This window comes from Phoca vitulina, unplaced genomic scaffold (genome assembly GCF_004348235.1).
Source record: "Phoca vitulina isolate PV1807 unplaced genomic scaffold, GSC_HSeal_1.0 scaffold7, whole genome shotgun sequence".
In the NCBI taxonomy this organism is placed as follows: Eukaryota; Metazoa; Chordata; class Mammalia; order Carnivora; family Phocidae; genus Phoca; species Phoca vitulina.
Window position 1 is genome coordinate 57,060,895 of NW_022589710.1, and position 20,116 is coordinate 57,081,010.

At 38.8% G+C, this 20,116-nt stretch overlaps 1 protein-coding gene across 3 annotated transcripts in view; it reads right to left on the reverse strand.

Annotated features, from left to right (window-relative positions):
• PTPN21 (protein tyrosine phosphatase non-receptor type 21) overlaps positions 1-20,116 on the reverse strand; it is a 75,150-nt gene that overhangs the window by 43,150 nt on the left and 11,884 nt on the right. For all 3 annotated transcript variants that reach the window (XM_032405731.1, XM_032405734.1, XM_032405733.1), the window contains one exon: positions 734-903. In XM_032405731.1, coding sequence (XP_032261622.1) covers positions 734-903 — 170 coding nt within the window. The remainder of the gene's footprint in view (positions 1-733; positions 904-20,116) is intronic.

Sequence of the window (20,116 nt, forward strand, 5' to 3'; positions counted from 1 at the left end):
ATAAATAAGAAAGATCTAGGACCCAAAGATGAAAAGGCGTGCGGCATGTTCAGGGCACTGGAAGTAGTCCAGCTTGGCTGAAAAGTAATGTTAAATAGGGTTCAAAAGATAAGGTAATGGTGGATTTGAGAGAACTTGAAAGGCAGACTCCCGGATCCAAATTTTATTCCTAGTTCTGTGTTTTGTCTTCAAGAAAAAAACCAAACAAACATATAGTTCCTCTATCCCACTCCTTAATCTGGTCTTCCCTTTCTTCCCTTCTAAGTGCACTTAGTGGCCTCCTCTACCCTAGACACATTCACCCTCCCACCTATCTACAGAATATATAGCTCCTAGAGCCAGAGAACTGGAAGAACCCTTCTGCACATTTCCCTGAGGAATGAACACAGAATCTGCGACTTTTTAAAATCTCCTCTCTCATTTCAGTGTTACAAAGATCAGAAACAAATCAACAAAAAATTTGAAGAGGACATCACTACAAGAAGAGTTCACAGCCCAGAGAAAAACATCACCTCCCCCTTTAATCGCTCCTTTGTGCCTAGTGAAACCATAACTCATGCAACACGCGGTAAAACACTCTGACATACCACATACCACAACCTCCACGTAATAATGTGGCTGCATATGTGCGCAGGAGGGCCAGTTTAGTCTGATCTCCTGACTCTAACCTTAGTGTCCCTTCTTTCATCTCATCAGATTATTTCCTAAAAACAAAGAGTGTGTTATTTCTCACCTGGTAATCTCCTGCTGCAGCTGTGAAACTGAAGGCACATAAAACACCACTCCAAAATAGACGGTCGGTTCCAATGCATATTTATCCAGCTGCTTCTTGAGAGGTTTTTCCAAATCTACCCACCGGCGCTGATTTTGCTTGTTGTGGTACCAGAGGCTGAAGTAAGTGATCTGGAAAGAGGGAAAAATCACTGAAGGCGGCAGAAATGTACAAGAGAATTTCTGTTCTTCTAATTGCTCTGATCCACGACCTGGGACCAAGTGACAGCAGTCTCCTATTGTTTCTCTTCTCAAAAAGGGATAATACCAAACCTGAAGAAAAGAGGCAAGACCTCTCTCTCTCTCTCTCTCTCTCTGCAGGAAAAAGAGGTGAAAAGTCAACTACTCTTGCAAACTGTTTCTTGAATGCTGCACAGAAAAATGCATTCATGGCCTAGACATCAGAATGTAGCAGGTGCTACACCATCTTACAGAGTTTTAACAGCAACAACACAAAACATATACTGAACAAATGTTTAGTTTTAAAATTATCAAAATACTAAATGTATCATAATTGATATTTCATAAGTATAATTGGGGTTTTATCTAGAATACTGATTAATCCAACTTTTCACTACTCTTGAATTTGGCTTCTATACATAAATTATTTCATGTAAATATTGTAAATTCTAGAAATATAGGTACAACTGCAACTCTTCTTTGCCCCCAAAAGTTTATTAGATACAAATTTAATGCAATCATAACATCACGGAGGTAAATTCTCACACATACACACATACACAAAAAGCTCTACATAAAGCAACAGGATAAGTATATCACTTGAAGGTTTAAAAAAATGTCCAGATATTAGCATTTAGATCTCACTCGCTGGTTAATGAAACTGTTCGGGGAAATTGATACTAGCTCTGGGCTTGGTCAACCTGAAAGGTTATTAATGCACTTAAGCACTGAAATGACAGCCTCGGGCCACTGCTAATATTTACCTCAAAATCAGTTTACAGATCAAGGCAACTGGAAAAATTCCCTGCTTTGTTCTGGACCCTAGAGCAACACAGATGAACAGAACTTTCTACGATGATGGAAATATTCTGTCTCCAATACAGCAGCCACCAGCTGCCTGTGACTATCGAGCGCCTGGAATGTGGTTAGTGCAGCTGAGGAACTAAATATTTAATGTTATTTAATTTTAATTGACTTGAATTAAATAGCTGCAAGCATCTAGTGGCACTGTATTGGAAAATATAGCTTTAGAGCAACAATAAAATGAGAAATAATAATATTCAGGCTATAATTTTAATCTGTAATCCTCATTCAAATAAAAAATGAATTTTTAATTTACAGGGAAAAAGTAATTATACAAACATACCTTTAATATTCATTTCATCTTACAATTTTGTTACAAGGGAAGAACTATACCTTTAGAATGAGTCTATTAATCAAATAAACTCAACAAAAGTGAGGAATGTGTCCATTTACCCTTTATAACCAAACAGCCAGAATAGTGCTGGAATTCAGTAAATTTTGTTGAAAAAACGAATATTCTCTTGCTTCTTATTTGCCACCCAAGCCATCACATACAAATGAAATATTCTGAACATTTATTATGTACCAGGTTCTGTCCCAAGAATGACAACAATATCATATATTAAATCACCACAACCATCTTATGAAACGGGTATCATGTGTGTGTGTGTGAAACACTAAAGCCAGTGTTTGTCTAAGGATTGTCCCTGGACCACTTCTACCAGAATTACCTGGAGAGCTTCTTGAGCTCTACAGAGCTATTCAACTCCCAAGTAATTCCTGTGCCCGTTCATGGGTGAAAACCATTGCACTACCCGACACTGCCCCTCTAGCGTTATACCAGAGATGGTGTATGAACAACCTATCCTCAAAAAGCTGCATAGAAATCACATTTTTTAAAATCCAAACACACTTCAATATAGCAACAAGTCTGAGTCTTATTGTGAATTATTTTCTGAAGTTATAATTATGTTTATAAAATGAATTACATGTTACGTGTAAGGATAGAGTATCTATCACGTTTATAGAAAACAGGTACTAATTCCTTCTTTCTTTTGAGCTGCAACGTACGAAAAATCCCATTTAACAAAGAAACTGATGCTTAAAGTCTGAAGTCCTGGGTTTAATTTCTGTCACTTGCTAACTGGGAAGTGGAAAAGTCAATCAGACCAATTCCATTTTCTCAAATGTAAAAGAAGGTAATAATAAGTGTTAGTAATACCTCCTTCACACCTCCATCATGGGAACTCAATGCAAAACTTAAATGAATGCACTTTACCACTAGAAAACCACTGTATTTTTTTTTAGATTTTTATTTATTTATTTGAGAGAGAGAGACAGAGACAGCAAGAGAGAGCATGAATGGGGAGGAGAGGGAGAAGCAGGCTCCCTGCTGAGTAGGGAGCCCAACTCCGGGCTCAATCCCAGGACCCTGAGGATCATGACCTGAGCTAAAGGCAGATGCTTAACCGACTGAGCCATCCAGGTGCCCCTAAAAAGATTTATTTATTTATTTTAGAGAGAGAGAGAGAGAGAGGGAGGGCAGAGGATTAGAGGGAGAGGGAGAGAGAAAATCTCCACCAGACTCCCCGCTGAGCGCAGAGCCAACACAGGACTCATCTCACAACCCTGAGATCACAACCTGAGCTGAAATCAAGAGTCAGACATTTAACCAATTGAGCCATCCAGGTGCCCTGAAAATCATTGTTATTTTTAAAAGATTAGTTTGCCCACTCTACTAAACATCAGCAAAATAAATTATACACCCAACTCAAAAATAATTTTCTAGGGGCGCCTGGGTGGCTTAGGCGTTAAGCGTCTGCGTTCGGCTCAGGTCATGATCCCGGGGTCCTGGGATCGAGCCCCGCATCAGGCTCCCTGCTCTGTGGGAGGCCTGCTTCTCCCTCTCCCACTCCCCCTGCTTGTGTTCCCTCTCTAGCTGTGTCTCTGTCTGTCAAATAAATAAATAAAATCTTTAAAAACAATAATAATAATAATTTTTAATTACTTCCATATATATGGACTTATTACAACACATTTTGTTAATTGTATTTATGTTTTGTTTTTCATCTTAGAATTGGATTGAATGTACAATGTTTGGTCTATAACACATACTACTGCTATGAACTTGATTCTACAAATACTTATTTTTTGCCATAAGCCAGAAAGCTGGGCATCCCTTAGGATCTAAAACTATTTGGGTCATGACAGTATGTCACTTTTTTTTTTTTTTTGACAGAGAGAGACACAGCGAGAAAGGGAACACAAGCAGGGGGAATGGGAGAGGAAGAAGCAGGCCTCCCACAGAGCAGGGAGCCCGATGCGGGGCTCAATCCCAGGACCCTGGGATCATGACCTGAGCTGAAGGCAGACGCCCAACGACTGAGCCACCCAGGAAGGAGCCCCACAGTATGTCACTTTTAACCAAAATTAAAAGGTCTTAAAAATACTCTTTGTATATATTAATTTTCCCCTAAAATATAGTTGGACTTCAATGCTACAAACACAAATATCTAAATAGTTATAAAACTATAGGTTTACTACAGGGGCACCTGGCTGGTTCAGTTGGTAGAGCATGTGGCTCTTGATCTCAGGGCCATGAGTTCAAGCCCCACATTGGGCATGGAGCCTACTTAAAAAACAAAACAGGGGCGCCTGGGTGGCTCAGTCGTTAAGTGTCTGCCTTCGGCTCAGGTCATGGTCCCAGGGTCCTGGGATCAAGCCCCGCATCGGGCTCCCTGCTCCACGGGAAGCCTGCTTCTCCCTCTCCCACTCCCCCTGCTTGTGTTCCTTCTCTCACTCTGTCTCTGTCAAATAAATAAATAAAATCTTAAAAAAAAACAAAAACAAAAAACACTATAGGTTTACTGTATAATTTGTTGTTGTACCTTGTGAAATGGATCGTGAGATAATTAAAAGAAAAAAACCTGAATAATCTGCTAGCATTCTAAAAAAGGCACATTCTAAAAGAAACTAATTCTTGGGCGCCTGGGTGGCTCAGTTGGTTGAGTGACTGCCTTCGGCTAGGGTCATGATCCTGGAGTCCTGGGATTGAGTCCCACATCCGGCTCCCTGCTCAGCGGGGAGTCTGCTTCTCCCTCTCCCGCTCCCCCCTCTTGTGCTCTCTCTCTCTCTCACATTCTCTCTCTCAAATAAATAAATAAAATCTTAAAAAAAAAAAGAAACTAATTCTTAAAATATTCTAAGTTTATTTTAGCAATGCATTTATTACTCATGTCACATATAGACAGAAAATCAAAGAGAAAGGGAAATACATTTGTAAAATTACACCATTAGTTTTTTATGAATTATGTATCTTATAAAGGAGTAGCAAGGACTTTATCTAGTTGTGTAAATGGCTTAAAATAATAGATATAGCAAATTATTTGCTGATCAGCTATTATATTTTTAGGAGAGTCTAAGGTTTTTGACATTTGAACATTAACTGATTATATGTACTAAAGTATTTGCTTTGGTACTTGCCCCTGTGTTCAAGTTCTATCTTATGAAGTAGTTAAGCCTAGCCAAAATCAAGTTTATAACTTGTTAAATACTTCTAAGGAGGTATTATATTTCTAAAACTGCCTCTAGAGGGGTGCCTGGGTGGCTCAGTCAGTTAAGTGTCTGCCTTTGGCTCAGGTCATGGTCCCAGGGTCCTGGGATCGAGCCCCACATCAGGCTCTCTGCTCAGTGGTGAGTCTGCATCTCCCTCTCCCTCTGTGATCTTTCTTGCTTTCACTCTCTCTCAAATAAATACTTTTTTAAAATAATCAATCAATAAATAAGTAAATAAGTAAATAAATAAATAAAATTGCCACTCGAAATGTTTACATACACATGGGTAACTAAAATCTCATAACACTATAATCCTTAGATTCAATGCTTCCTTAGAATTTCTAGACATACATAATGAAATAACAACATCTGATTGCATGAGATTTTATGACTATAATATAGTTTGTTTCTAAGATGGATAGAGTTTGAGCAACAAAATGTTGTGATTAAATTCTCATCAGGCGGGGTGCCTGGGTGGCTCAGTCGTTAAGCGTCTGCATTCGGCTCAGGTCACAATCCCAGGGTCCTGCCCTGCATCGGACTCTCTGCTCAGCGGGAAGCCTGCTTCTCCCTCTCCCACTCCCTTGCTTGTGTTCCCTCTCTCACTGTGTCTCTCTCTGTCAAATAAATAAATAAAATCTTAAGAAAAAAAAAGATAAAATAAAATAAATTCTCATCTGGCGTAAAATTTTCTCTACAAGTCCATTTTGGGGGCTTTGTCTTAGATAACAATCTTGAGCATCTGGATAATTAACTTTCCAAAATAATTTAAAGCCCATCCAAAAAACAAAGTGGGGGGAGCAGGAATCAAAGAAGAGGAGAGAATACTTCCTACCTCATCTATAGGCCAGCATTATCCTGATACCCAAACCAGACAAAAGACACCATTAGAAAACTATAGAATAATATCTTTTATAAATATAGATGCAATAGACACAAACTGAATCCAACAGCATATCAAAAGGATCATACACCATGATCAAGTGGGATTTATCCCAGAAATGCAAGAGTAGTTCAACATACAAAAGAATCAATGTAACATATTGTTAATATGAAGGGAAAATTCATAATTTTCTGAATTGACACAAAAAAAGCATTTGACAAAATTCAAAACCCTCTCTTGGTAAAAATACTCAGAAAACTAGGAATACAAAAGAACTTCTCATCATCAAAAGCATTTATGAAGAACCCACAGCTATCATACTCAAGAGTGAAAGATGGAAAGCTTTCCCCCTAAGATCAGGAGCAAGACAAGTATGACCATGTTCACCACTGTTTCAACACTGTACTGGAAATTCTAGCCAGAGCAATTAGGTAAGAAAATGAAATAAAGACATCTGAACTGAAAAAGGAGTAAGTAAAACTACTTCTATGCACACAAAACATGATCTTATACATTTAAAAAAATCCCAAAAAGCCCCCCGTCCCCAAAGAAAGACTAGAGCTAATAAACTCAGCAAAGTTGTAGGGTACAAGATCAACATGCACAGATCAGTATGGATTCTACACACCAGGAATGGAAAATTTAAAAAGGAATTCAAAAAACAATTTCATTTATAATAGCATCCAAAACAATAAAAAATCTAGGAATAAATAAAATGAGGTGAAAAATTTGTATCTTGAACAATACAAAACATGGCTGAAAGAAATTATTGCTATTGTTTTTTAAGTAGGCTCCATATCCAACGTGAGGCTTGAGCTCATGACCCTGAGATCAAGAATCGTATGTTCTCCTGACTGAGCCAGCCAAGTGCCCCTTCACTGCTGAAAGAAATTAAATGAAAAGACTTCCAGTGTTCATAAACTGGAACACTTAATATTGTAAGATGGCAATACTATCCAAAGTGATCTACGGATTCAAATGCAATCCCTATCCTTTATTCAGAGAAAGCCAATTCTCGAGTTCATATGGAATTGCAAGGGGCCTCAAGTAGCCAAAACAATAATGAAAAAGAACAAAGCTGGAGGACTCATATTTTCTGTTTTTAAAACTTACCACAAAGCTACCTTAATCAAAATAGTGAGGTACTGGTGTAAGAGAGACACATAGATAAATGTTATAAAATTGAGTCCAGAAATAAAACTGTGCATCTATGGTCAACAGATTTTCAGCAAGAATGCCAAGACCATTCAGTGGAGAAAGAATAGTCTCTTCAACAAATGGTTCTTTTTTTAATTTTTTTATTTTATTTATTTATTTTTTTTAAAGATTTTATTTATTTATTTGAGAGAGAGAGAATGAGAGACAGAGAGCACAAGAGGGAAGAGGGCAGAGGGAGAAGCAGAGCCCCTGCTGAGCAGGGAGCCCGATGTGGGACTCGATCCCGGGACTCCAGGATCATGACCTGAGCCGAAGGCAGTCGCTTAACCAACTGAGCCACCCAGGTGCCCCTTTTTCTTTTTTTTTAAAGATTTTATTTATTTATTTGTCAGAGAGAGGGAGACAGCGAGAGAGGGAACACAAGCAGGGGAAGTGGAAGGGGGAGAAGCAGGCTTCCCATGGAGCAGGGAGCCCGATGAGGGGCTCAATCCCAGGACCCTGGGATCATGACCTGAGCCAAAGGCAGACGCTTAACGACTGAGCCACCCAGGCACCCTTCAACAAATGGTTCTAAGACAACTGAAGATCAACATGCAAAAGAAAAGGGATGCCTGGGTGGCTCAGTCAGTTGAGCAGCCAACTCTGGATTTAGGCTCAGGTCATGGTCTTGGGGTGATGGGGTCAAGCCCTGCATCGAGCTCCATGCTGGGAATGGAGCCTGCTTAGGAATCTCTCCCCCTCTCTCTGTCCCTTCCCCACTCACATGTACGTATTCTCTCTCTCAAAAACAAACAAACACCATGCAAAACAATGAAGTTAGACCCTACTTCACACAGTATATAAAAATTAATCAAACTGAATCAACAACCTAAATATAAGAACTAAACTGTAAAATTCTTTAGAAGAAAACAGAGGTAAATCTTCATGACCTTGAATTTGGAAATGGATTCTTAGATGACACCAGAAGTATGAGCAAAAAAGGAAAAAACAGATAAATTTGACTTTATCAAAATTTAAAACTGTGTGTATCAAAGGAGCACATCGAGAAAGTAAAAAGACAACTATAGAATGGGAGAAAATATTGGCAAATCATATATTTGATTAAGGGTCTAGTATCTGGATATATGAATAACTCTTACACAATAAAAAGGCAGACAACTCAACTAAAAAACAGACAAAGGACTTGAAAATACTTTTCCAAAGAACATATGCAAATGGCCAATAAGCACATGAAAAGATGCTCAACATTCTTAGTCACTGGGAGATGCAGTTCAGAACCACAATAAGATACTATTCCATGCCCATTAGGCTGGCTATAATTTAAAAAATAAAAGGTGCTGGTGAGAATGTGGAGAAATTGGAACCCTTATACATTGCTAGTGGGAATATAAAACGGTTCAGCCACTATGGAAAACAGTTTGGCAGTTCCTCAAAAGTTAAACATACAATCATCATCATCATATGACCCAGCAATCTCACTTCTAGATATATACCCAAAAGAAATGAAAACAGGTACATGGATATTCAGACCAGGAATATATGCAATAGCCAAAAGATGGAAACAACCCAATGTCCGCCAGTAGATGAAAGGATAAATAAATTGTGCAACAGACATACAGTGGAATATTATTCAGCCATAAAAAATGAAGTAGATGCATGCTAAAATATGGATAAACCTCAAAAACATTATGTTAAGTGAAAGAAACCAGGCATATAAGGTCACATTGTATGATTCCATTTATTTATTTATTTTTAAAGATGTAGCCCTGTTTTTGTATTTGTTTTTTTTTAAGTAAACTATGCCCAACATCGGGCTTGAACTCATGAACCTAAGATCAAGAGTCGCATGCTCTACTGACTGAGCCCGCCAGGCGTCCCACTATATGATTCCATTTAAATGAAATACCCAGAATAGATAAATCCACAGTGATAGAAAGTTAACTAGTGGTTGGTAGAGGGGGAGGGAATTCACTGCTTAAGAGGTATAGGGTTTCCTTTTAGGGTAATGAAAATGGTTTGAACTAGGTAGAGGTGGTGCTGTGAATGTATAAATGTCACTGAATTGTTTAAAGTGGTGAATTTTGTTATGTGAATTTCAGTTCAAAAAAGTCTTTTTTTAAAGATCAGATATGCTCAATTAAAATCAAGTACAGAATTTTAAAACCTTACTTTTTAAATATTTAAATATATCAAATTCATTTCATTTGAAAAAGTCTAAGGAAAAAAATGAGCCAGAAATAGATGGATCTAGCCAGGAGTTAATATTTCCTATTTCCCAATACCTATACTTAGGTCAAGATTTTGTACAGTTAGACAATATCTGGAAATACCAATTCTCTGAACATAACTGAATAACACAGAATAGGCAAAAATGTGTTTGTGTAATGAAAAATATATGTCGGAGTCAAAGTTATAATAAATGTCCCAATAAAAAAGAAATTTGTCTTCTTTATGAGCTTTTTTTTCTTATTCCATGCATATTTTTAATGAGTTAAGTGAGTTGGTTATCCAATTCAAAGTAGGTTAAAAGATGACAAATTAAAGGAAAAAGGGGCTTATTAAATAGCATGTTGGCAGCAGCAGGATGATGGGTAATATTTTCTCCAGCAAGAGAGAGCATATACATACTAACAAAAAATCCTTTAAAGAGAAGTTATAAAGAATTATAAAAGTACTGTAGTCTGGAATTATTTCTCAAAGGAACAAATAACTTGTAAACATTAGTCATGTATTTAACCACAACCACGGTTGTTCTTTTAAGAGGAATCGAGTTTATAAATCCTTCCAAAGACTGGCATTAAAAATAGTTGTTTGGGGGGCGCCTGGGTGGCTCAGTCGGCTGGGCAGCTGACTCTTTCCATTTCGGCTCAGGTAACGATCTCAGGGTCTCAGGACGGAGCCCTGCGCCAGTCCGCCAGTCCCCGCGCTCAGCAGGGTCTGCTTGAGGATTCTCTTTGCCACCACACCCCCTCTGGCTCCCCGCTCATGCTCTCGCTCTCTCTCCCTCTCTCTCTCAAATAAATAGATAAGTCTTAAAAAAAAAAGTTGTTTGGACAAAAGAGTAAGTCTTGGTTTTTAGGCAAAGTTATGAAGATTGCTTCATTTCCCAAAAGTGATTAGAAAAATAACTTATTGTATATACAACTTCACAGTACTTTAGCCAATTGATTGCGGTTTCATTTCTTCACTTTTAAGTTCAACCACATTTTCCAAAGCCATGACGGAGATTTCAACTTTTGCTGTTTTGGTACCCGCTCTTACTTAGATTTTCTCTAAGGGGCTATGCCTGCAATTCCAATAGCAGCCTCTAGCGCCGTGTAACGCCAAGAGCGCTAGACTGACGTCACAAGGCTCCACCTCCTAGTCCTGGCTCCGCCCCTCGCCCGCTCCTGAGTTAGTCGCTGCCTGAGTCTGCTTCTTCATAGGGAAAATAACATGTACCCTGCCTTCTTAAGAAAGTTGTGGTGAACTTTGTAAGTTATCACCGTGCTGATAAGTTAAAAGCACTCTTGTTATATTTGCTCTGAGTACGTTAATTCACCAGATAGGATCTCTCCAGGTGTGACTGAGAAAATAGCACAAAACTTGAGTCAAGCATGCTTCTTCCTTGAAAATATGACGAAGTAATAGTCAAATTTCTTTCTTTATCTTTTTAATTTTTTTTATATTTATCTTCTTTTGTAAAAGATTTCTTTATTTGAGAGAGAGAGAGTGCAAGTACGAGTGGGGGGGGAGGGGCAGAGGGAGAGGGACAGACCAGAAGCAGGGCTCAATCCAACAACCATGAGATCATGACCTGAGCCAAAGGCAGACACTTAACCAACTGAGCCACCCAGGCCCCCTTCTTCTTTATTTAAAGTTAAGATACACCAGGACCTTTTCTTAAAAGAAAGAAATATAAAAACCTTGGTACAGACAAGCTCCATGTGCCTTAAATCTCAACTATTATTAACCAATTGTTTCTTGGTCTAGGATACTTTCCCAGAATCATGTGTCTTCTTTTGAGTCCAAATCTTCTGGGTTATGCATGCACTGTCTTATTTATAGGCTTGGTTTAATTGTAATAAAAATTTCCCCCATACACCAGTCTTTAATTACTGGCTTTTGGTTCATGCCTCCCACCGCTCCTTATCTAACTTCCCAGTACCTTTCTCAGATAAGAAACTTTACTTCCACGTGGCTTCTCTTTCTCCACAGCTCTGTCTACTCTCACTGGTGACACAGCAAGCTGACCTGACCTGTGGGAAACTCGTTCCAGTAAAAGTCTCTAAACCACTGAATCTTCTAGTATCTTCTAGATCAATGCTCAATTACCACCGAAAAGATTTCTGTGAAACTTCTCCACTGTCAGATACTTTTACCCTCACCCTTTCTTTCCTATCTTGTTCTGAACATGTCAGTAGTTTTCATAAAGTTATTCAATACTTTCTTCATAGCTATTTAAAAGTTTTCACAGCTACTCCCCTAAAATGATACACAGACTTGTGCCTGCTGTGTAAACTACAGTAAAAGCAAAAGTTACACTTACAAAACTTCCCTTCTTTTCAGACACAATATGGCTGACTTCCTTTAAATGAACTAATATTTACCCAGAGAACAAGGTGATTTGATATGTTCAGAGGGAAAGACAGTTTACAAATTTTTGAGCTTGGGTAAAAGGTGTCCCCCAAATCACAGTCATCTAAAGAGACACAAGCTATTACAAGCAGGTCCACATCTTGTCAGAATGTAAACCCTTTCCTAATCTCCCAGTCATTTCTTGTCTAATTATTTTAAGAGTCTTTTAGTTGTACTATTTTTAAAGCAGAGCAAAGGGACACACGATTTAGCTGGAAGGTTTTTTAAGCCACTGATGCACTGAGTTTGATAAAAGTTAATCCCATATAAAATTGCAACTATAATTTTATCCTGATGCTTTTCTTAGACTAGGCAGAAGTCAGAAGACTTTTCATCAGGAAAGTGATGAGAGAAGATAGATCTAGATAAAGCCTATCCGAGGCAGAGATCATCTAACAAGGGTAGTTAACAAGTATTAACCTAATTCAAGCCCGAAGCTTACCTCTACACCGAATGTGCCATCAATGAAGCATTGTACCTCTTCCTTTTGACAGAGAGTATGGTGGTCATGGTGCCTTAAGCAGACAGTGTTTTCTCCCTTGTCTGTTTAATTTTGATCCATTTTCTTCTGTCCTTGGTCAAATAACGTTTTATCTATTTTATTTCATCACTATACCCTAGCACATATGAGGACTAAGAAAACAACAATCAAAAGTACATTTTGGTCTTCTCATTACACTCAAACTTTTATTAAACTGAAGTCCATGTAACTGAACTCCTCAAATGGCCAGATCTTTGTTGTTGTTACAGCATTTAACTTCTAGGGAAAGAGTCAAATGATAAGCTAATTTCAGGGATATATTGAAAGAAAGTCCAAGGCGTGAAATGGAATCACTACTTACATAGGTGAGCTCTCATATATTTTCTATTTACTATCCTGGACAATAAGATGCTACGAAGAATACAGTGATCCCCAAACACAGTAAGCTCATTCTTCAAAAAATATGTTATATTGTGGGACACCTGGCTGGCTCAGTCAGAAGAGCATGCGACTCTTGATCTCAGGGTCCTGAGTTTGAGCCCCACGTTGGGTGCAGTTTACAAAAAGTAAACAAACTTTAAAAAAATATACTGTACTTTCTAAGAAAAATGAACTGTCTTCTTTTTTTTAAGATTTTATTTATTTATTTATTTAAGAGAGAGAGAGCATGAGCAGAGGGGGGAGAGGCAGAGGGAGAGGGAGAAGCAGATTCCCTGCTGAGCTGGGAGCCCAACGTGGGGCTCGATCCCAGGACCTCATGACCTGAGCTGAAAGCAGACACTTAACCGACTGAGCCACCCAGGTGCCCCGGGAATTCAATTTTAGAACTATAAATGATTATGGGCCTAAATACATTTTAATGAAGAATCAAATCAATGTTCATTTCTATTGCCTGAAAGAATATTACCCAACTATTTTCCACTACCTTAAAAAAAATAAAAATACAACAGTTCCACTGTTCTTAAATTAGTATTACCATGAAAGATCTGAAGATTATAAAATCAAGAAAATTTTTCTTGTGGTTAAAATCCTAAACAGATACACATGAATAAACTCCAAAGAGTTCTTAAAAACTATACTTGTTTTCTTCATTAATCGAAATTCAAAACTCATGCTTTCATCATACATGAAATAACTGTTTTTTCCACATATTTTACAAGGTGATTTTCTAGTTACAGCAAATACTTCTTCCATATACACAAATGCTCCAAGAGCAAAACTGTTTCCTTTTTTAATATAGAAAATGATTTTTTCCCTTTTTTATTTATAAGATTCCCCTTAACAAAGGCCACACTTAAGGATTTAGTGGATTTCCTTTTAAACTATGTTCTTCATTGAGGACCAAGGCACAAAGGGTACCTAACTAAGTAATGGTGCGCAACTCAGAAATATACACTCAATATTTTTTTTTTTTTTTAAGATTTTATTTATTTATTTGACAGAGAGACACAGCAAGAGAGGGAACACAAGCAGGGGGAGTGGGAGAGGGAGAAGCAGGCTTCCCGCGGAGCAGGGAGCCCGATGTGGGGCTCGATTCCAGGACCCCGGGATCATGACCTGACCCGAAGGCAGACGCTTAACGACTGAGCCACCCAGGCGCCCCTGGCATTATGGTATTTAAACAATTTAAAAATATTCAGTGTACAGGGCGCCTGGGTGGCTCAGATGGTTAAGCGTCTGCCTTCGGGTCAGGTCATGATCCCGGGGTCCTGGAATCGAGCCCCACATCGGGCTCCCTGCTCCGCGGGAAGCCTGCTTCTCCCTCTCCCACTCCCCCTGCTTGTGTTCCCTCTCTTGCTGTGTCTCTCTGTCAAATAAATAAATAAAAAATCTTTAAAAATAAATAAATAAATACCATAATGCCAGTTACATTTTATTCTGAGAAGTGCTATTTAATATGCATAAAATAAGATACTTTTGTTATTGTAGAAGAGAATGATCTGGAAATAAATATGTATTTGCTATTAAGGATAATAGGAGTTATCCTCTATTCAATTTATCCCATATCCAATTATTCTATATTCAAGAAATATAAAAGTCTCAATGGACAGACAGTAAAGATAATCATGACTTGCAGAAGAGTGAAAATGGAGTAAAATGGAGTAACAATTTACAGTGGCCCTGTCTTCATGCTCGGAATTCACAAACAGCTGAGTGGAAACGCTTGGGTGGTGTGAAATGCTGTGAACAGCTGGAAACACCCCTGCATGCATGGTGGCTAAATCACAGTGATTCAGCTCCATCCGGGAATGCAGCAAGCACTGCAATGGGCCCACTGGTTCTACCACCTTTTCTTGTCTGGATGCAGATTCAGACTCTAGAAACCCCCAAGTTCAAACAACAGCAGTGCAAGGAGCTACTGCTTTGGAAAATCTCTCAGCAGAGAATTCCCCTGGGATCCATTTCATCAGCCCGATACTTCCAGCTCTGCCAGGCAACAGGCTCATGGAAGGTTCCCTATCAAACAGCTCTGCCCTCAGCACTTCAGGCATTCCCCACGGTGTCTTGCTGGCCTAATTATGATTTATGTTTGTTCTCACGCTTATCTTTCTGTGCCTCATGCAACTTCAAAAACATATTTTAAGCAAAATAATAAATTGTAGTAATTAAAATAAACGATAACAAATATCTCAAGAGTACTTAAAACAATCTCCACCAGATTTGGGAGGTTGCACTGCGCCGAGCTGTCCTTAGAGGCACCAACTCCAGGGCAGGCCACCCGTCACCTGCCCAGAGTTACACACTGGGAAGAAAGCTGCTGATCAAAGCGGAGCAAGAACTACTCCGGTTGTGCTTTCTGCCCTGGAAGCATGAGCAAAGTTCCTTCACACCTGTGTTACCCATCTGTGAAGTGGACACGAGTGTAATAGTGCCTCCCTCAAAGGATTGCTGGGGACCAAAATAAGCAAAAATATTCAAAGCACTTAAAAAAGTGTCTCACACAAAATAAGTGTTCAAGTAATATTAGCTCCTATTATCACAGTTTTCAAGTCCTCCCCTAAATGGCATAAAATTTCATATTACACCTTCTTTAGTATAAGAAATTCTATACTTAACTATTTCCTTCACTAACCAGGTTTCATTTTTGGTAACTTTTCTGTTCTTTTTCTTTCTTCCCTTTTAAAATAAATTATTAGAAATAATTTTTAAAAACTTTTAAATAAGTTATTTCCTTTTTTTTTTTTTAAGATTTTATTTATTTATTTGCCAGAGAGAGAGAGCGAGTGAGAGCACAAGCAGGGGGAGTGGGAGAGGGAGAAGCAGGCTCCCCGCTGAGCAAGGAGCCCGATGTGGGGCTCGATCCCACCTGGGATCACGACCTGAGCTGAAGGCAGATGCTTAACCACCTGAGCCACCCAGGCACCCCTATTTTCTTTTAAAATAATTAGAAAATACCAACACTTAGGGCTCCTGGGTGGCTCAGCTGGTTAAGCATCTGCCTTTGGCCCAGGCCATGATCCCGGGGTCCTGGGATCTAGCCTTGCACTGGGCTCCCTGCTCAGCGGGGAGCCTGCTTCTCTCTCTCTCCCTCCCTCGGCTGCTCCCTCTGTCACTCCCCCTGCTTGTGCTCTCACTCTCTCTCAAATAAATAAATAAATAAAATCTTAAAAAAAAAAAAAGAAAATACCAACACGGATTGCTTTTCTTTAGGAAAATGAAAATGGCTCAGTGGAAAAGCAGTGTGGTGTTGAGGGGAAAATGCTAAACCGGGAGCGAAGACCTGAATTCTAGTTGGGGGCTGTCACTGCTACTTGCCCCAGCCAGGGACTAAGACTAGAGTAGTGTACAGTGAAGTCTGCATTCTAGTAGTAGGTGACATATTATACAAATACTGTATAATTTTAGATGCAGTCATTATTAAACATGATTCATTTTTATGTTATCATACTGTAATATAGAATTTATGTGTTCTTTTCCTTACATTGTCATTCAAACAAATTTGACTTCAAAACAGGTACCAGTCATAAAACTAAAGACAAGTCAAATATGTACTTCTCTAAATATTACCTTTGGTGCAAAATAGGAGTGAATGAGAATTAAGGTTATTTTCTAGATAATTCACACCAAACTCTGGGAGGAAGAGAAAGGATGTTATAATGGATATCTTAACTCTCAGAGGGGTAGCTCTGAACTTAATTGGCTGATATGACTTAACATATTAACACCTCAAGTCATATTTCTCCAATCCATTTTTTCCTCGGTAAATTATTTCAACTAATGCGAATTTATATGATGAAAAGGAAAAATGGAAATGACTAGAGAAAAATAACTCTACATTAAAAAACAGTTGTTGGGGCGCCTGGGTGGCTCAGTCGTTAAGCGTCTGCCTTCAGCTCAGGTCATGATCCATCCTGGGATGGAGCCCGCATTGGGCTCCTGCTCGGCGGGGAGCCTGCTTCTCCCTCTCCCGCTCCCCCTGCTTGTGTTCCCTCTCTCGCTGTGTCTGTCTCTCTCAAATAAATAAATAAAATCTTAAAAAAAAAGAAACTCCCAGAGTTGCCAGTTAACAAATGTTCTGCATCAGGACCTCCCCTTGGTCTGGATGCTGTCCATCTTTGGTCCACTCCATCACTGAGATGGTGGGAGAAGGAAGGAAGTCCATTACACTCAGGAATAAACTAAACATAGGTAAAGCACCTAGTACAGTGCTGGCATCTAGTTAGTACCCAGTAAACAGCCATCATTCTTACTATCATGTGCTACCATCTCACACATGGAAGAAACAAAATGCAGAGAAGTTAAGTTGGTTTTCTTGGTTCATACAGGTAGTGTGCAGGGATTTGAACCCAAGTTCATGTGGCACCAAAACTCCACCTTGTTGCCCACATAACCTCGCTTTACCAACTACAGTTGAATCTAATGGTACAAAGTTCAATTGGCTGAAAATTCACTTGACATCAAAATGAATTTGTCAAGTCAAAGCCTGAGCCAGCTACACAATTGGAACATACTGAACAAAGGCAAATTGTTTTTATATTCACAAAGAAAATGAGCCACTACCAGGCAGCATGAAATCACTTGGTATATTTTCTTAGCCTGCTCAGTTAAAGCTCATTCAAAATAACGTAATTATGCTGTCCTATTTATAAATCTAAACCCTGCATACCTTTTAGTGATCTCATTTGGGCAATCTACTACAGAAAGGTACACAAACCCTGCATGGAAAAGTTATCCCTAATACATGTTGATACTTCTCATATAGGATTTGTGACATGCATAGTTTCTTCTAGTGAAATCAGCATCTTAAGCTAAGTCTTGAGAATTTAAATTGCCTCTGAATATTCTGTCAGTGCATTAAAAAATAAATATAAGTGACATTTATGTATGAACAAACTGTGGAGAACCAAACAGGAAGGTATTTGCTAAACCAGCATACTGTTAAGAAAGTGGTATGAGGAGGGCCTGGGTGGCTCAGTTGGTTAAGCGTCCGACTCATGACCTCAGCTCAGGTCTTGATCTCAGGGTCAGGAGTTCAAACCCCGCGTTGGGCTCCACACTGGGCATAGAGCTACTTTAAAAAAAAAAAAGGTGATATGAGCAAAGGGCTTGTTAACAGAAAAAAAAAATAATAACCACAATGCAGGGTGTGTTTCTGACAAGAAGAATGAAATATAGGGCTCAACAACTGGCCAGTGAATTTGGCTAATACATAAATGAGTCATCCATTCGTTCATTGAAAAATTGTCACACACCATTGCTTAGGTGGGCACAAAGGTGCTGTCTGGTAAGGAAGACTGACGTGGATCAGAGGTGTAATGAAGAAACTCCCACTCACAACCTCCTCCCTTTCCTCCTTGAAAGGAGCTTTTCCCTCAAGAGCAAGATGTCCCTGGAGCACCTGGCTGCTCAGTTGGTAGAGCATGTGACTCTTGATCTTGGGGTTGTAAGTTCAAGCCCCATGTTCGGTGTAGAGATTACCTAAAAATAAAACCTTCAAAAAAAAAAAAAAAAGAGTAAGATGTCCCAGTGAGGAAACGAATACCTCAAATGTCCTTTCCTGAGATCTGAAGATAAAGACCATTCAAAAAGGACATTTGCGGGTGCAGGTGGGGAGGAATATACTTAAGAGGCAAATTATTCTCCCAAAGATACGAAGGTCTTGAATTGTTCACAAATATTCTATCCTACCAGCACCTTTATCTGGAGAAAGAAAGATCAGAGGAGAATGGTTAAGCTGAGGGGCGCCTAGGTGGCTCAGTCGGTTCTCTCTCTATCTTTGTCAAATAAATAAAATCTTTAAAAAAAAAAAAAAAGAAAAGAAAGGTTAAGCTGAGAGCAGGGGAAAGACTGCCTCATCTATAAGAGTCTTCTAGGCCCACAGCCTGGCTCATAAATGAATTGGCAGAGGGGGCATCCATGAACCACCTGAAATTCTATGCAAAATTCTGCATTTTTGTCAGATTCTAAAGGGGCCATGATCTCTATAACTTTAAAAGTCAAAGGTCAAGCATTAGTCTGACAGATACAAACTCAAATTCCGACTCTTCTGCTTATTAGCTGTGTGATCATCCAGATTAGCGGAGCAAATCACCCAATTTTTCAGAACTTCTGTTTCCACATTTTAAAATGGGAAAGTAATGCCTAATTCCACGTGAGGATTAAATGCGATAAGGCATATTAAGCTTCCAGCACAATAATGTTCATCCACCCAGAAGGAGGGCAGCAGAAAGCCACTAAAACTTTTAGTATTATAAGGAATGAAATCTGAAACTTTATACATCAAAGGCAATGACAGAACTTAGTGAGATCCCCAAAACACCATCAGTTCCCTACGCCCACCATTTTGTAACTCACAAACCTCCGCACATGAATAAATTCATGCTTAATTCCATATGGTGATGAGACTACACGACTGTGGCAGATTGTTGGTGAGAGAGACTCAAGGACCTCCCTAACGTCTCTGAAGTGGAAAATCCAATACTGGGAGAAAAACATCTCCCACTATTAGCCCTTAAATTTATTAGAAATTAAGTGATAGTTGAAATTCTGTAATAACTTGTGTGATGTTACTTATATTAAAATGCGTAACATTTACATGTTTGCATTTATAATTCCTCTACTTATTTATATAGCTGGGTTTTTAATTTTATTTTATTTATTTTTTTAGTAATCTCTACACCCAACATGGGGCTCAAACCCACGACCCCAAAATCAAGAGTCGCATGTTCTTCCAACTGAGCCAGCCAGGCACCCCTATATGGCTAGTTCTTAATTATCTAGACCAAATGAAAAAAGTAACAGAAAATCTGGGGCACTTGAGTGGCTCAGTCTATTAAGCAAGAGACTTGATTTCAGCCTGGGTCATGATCTCAGGGTCCCTGAGATTCTCTTTCTCCCTCTGCCACCCCCCCACTAACTCACATTCTCTTTAAAATAATCTTAAAAAAAAAAAAAAAGTAACAGAAAACCTAAAAATCAAGAAAAATCCTTGCTCATTTTAATCAGTTTTTTACTTTGGAAAGTTTTCTTTATCTAGGTAGAGAGGCCAATCTAAAATTTACATTTGCTTCAGATGGTCCAATAGATCTAACTAAAGATATTTATTGATACTTGTCTATACATCAATTTTATCTGATTTATAACCTATATACCTGAATAAATAAATATTCAACCCAAAAGGTTGAAAAGTTTGCAGGTGTTATACTTTTTTACCTTACACATATTTC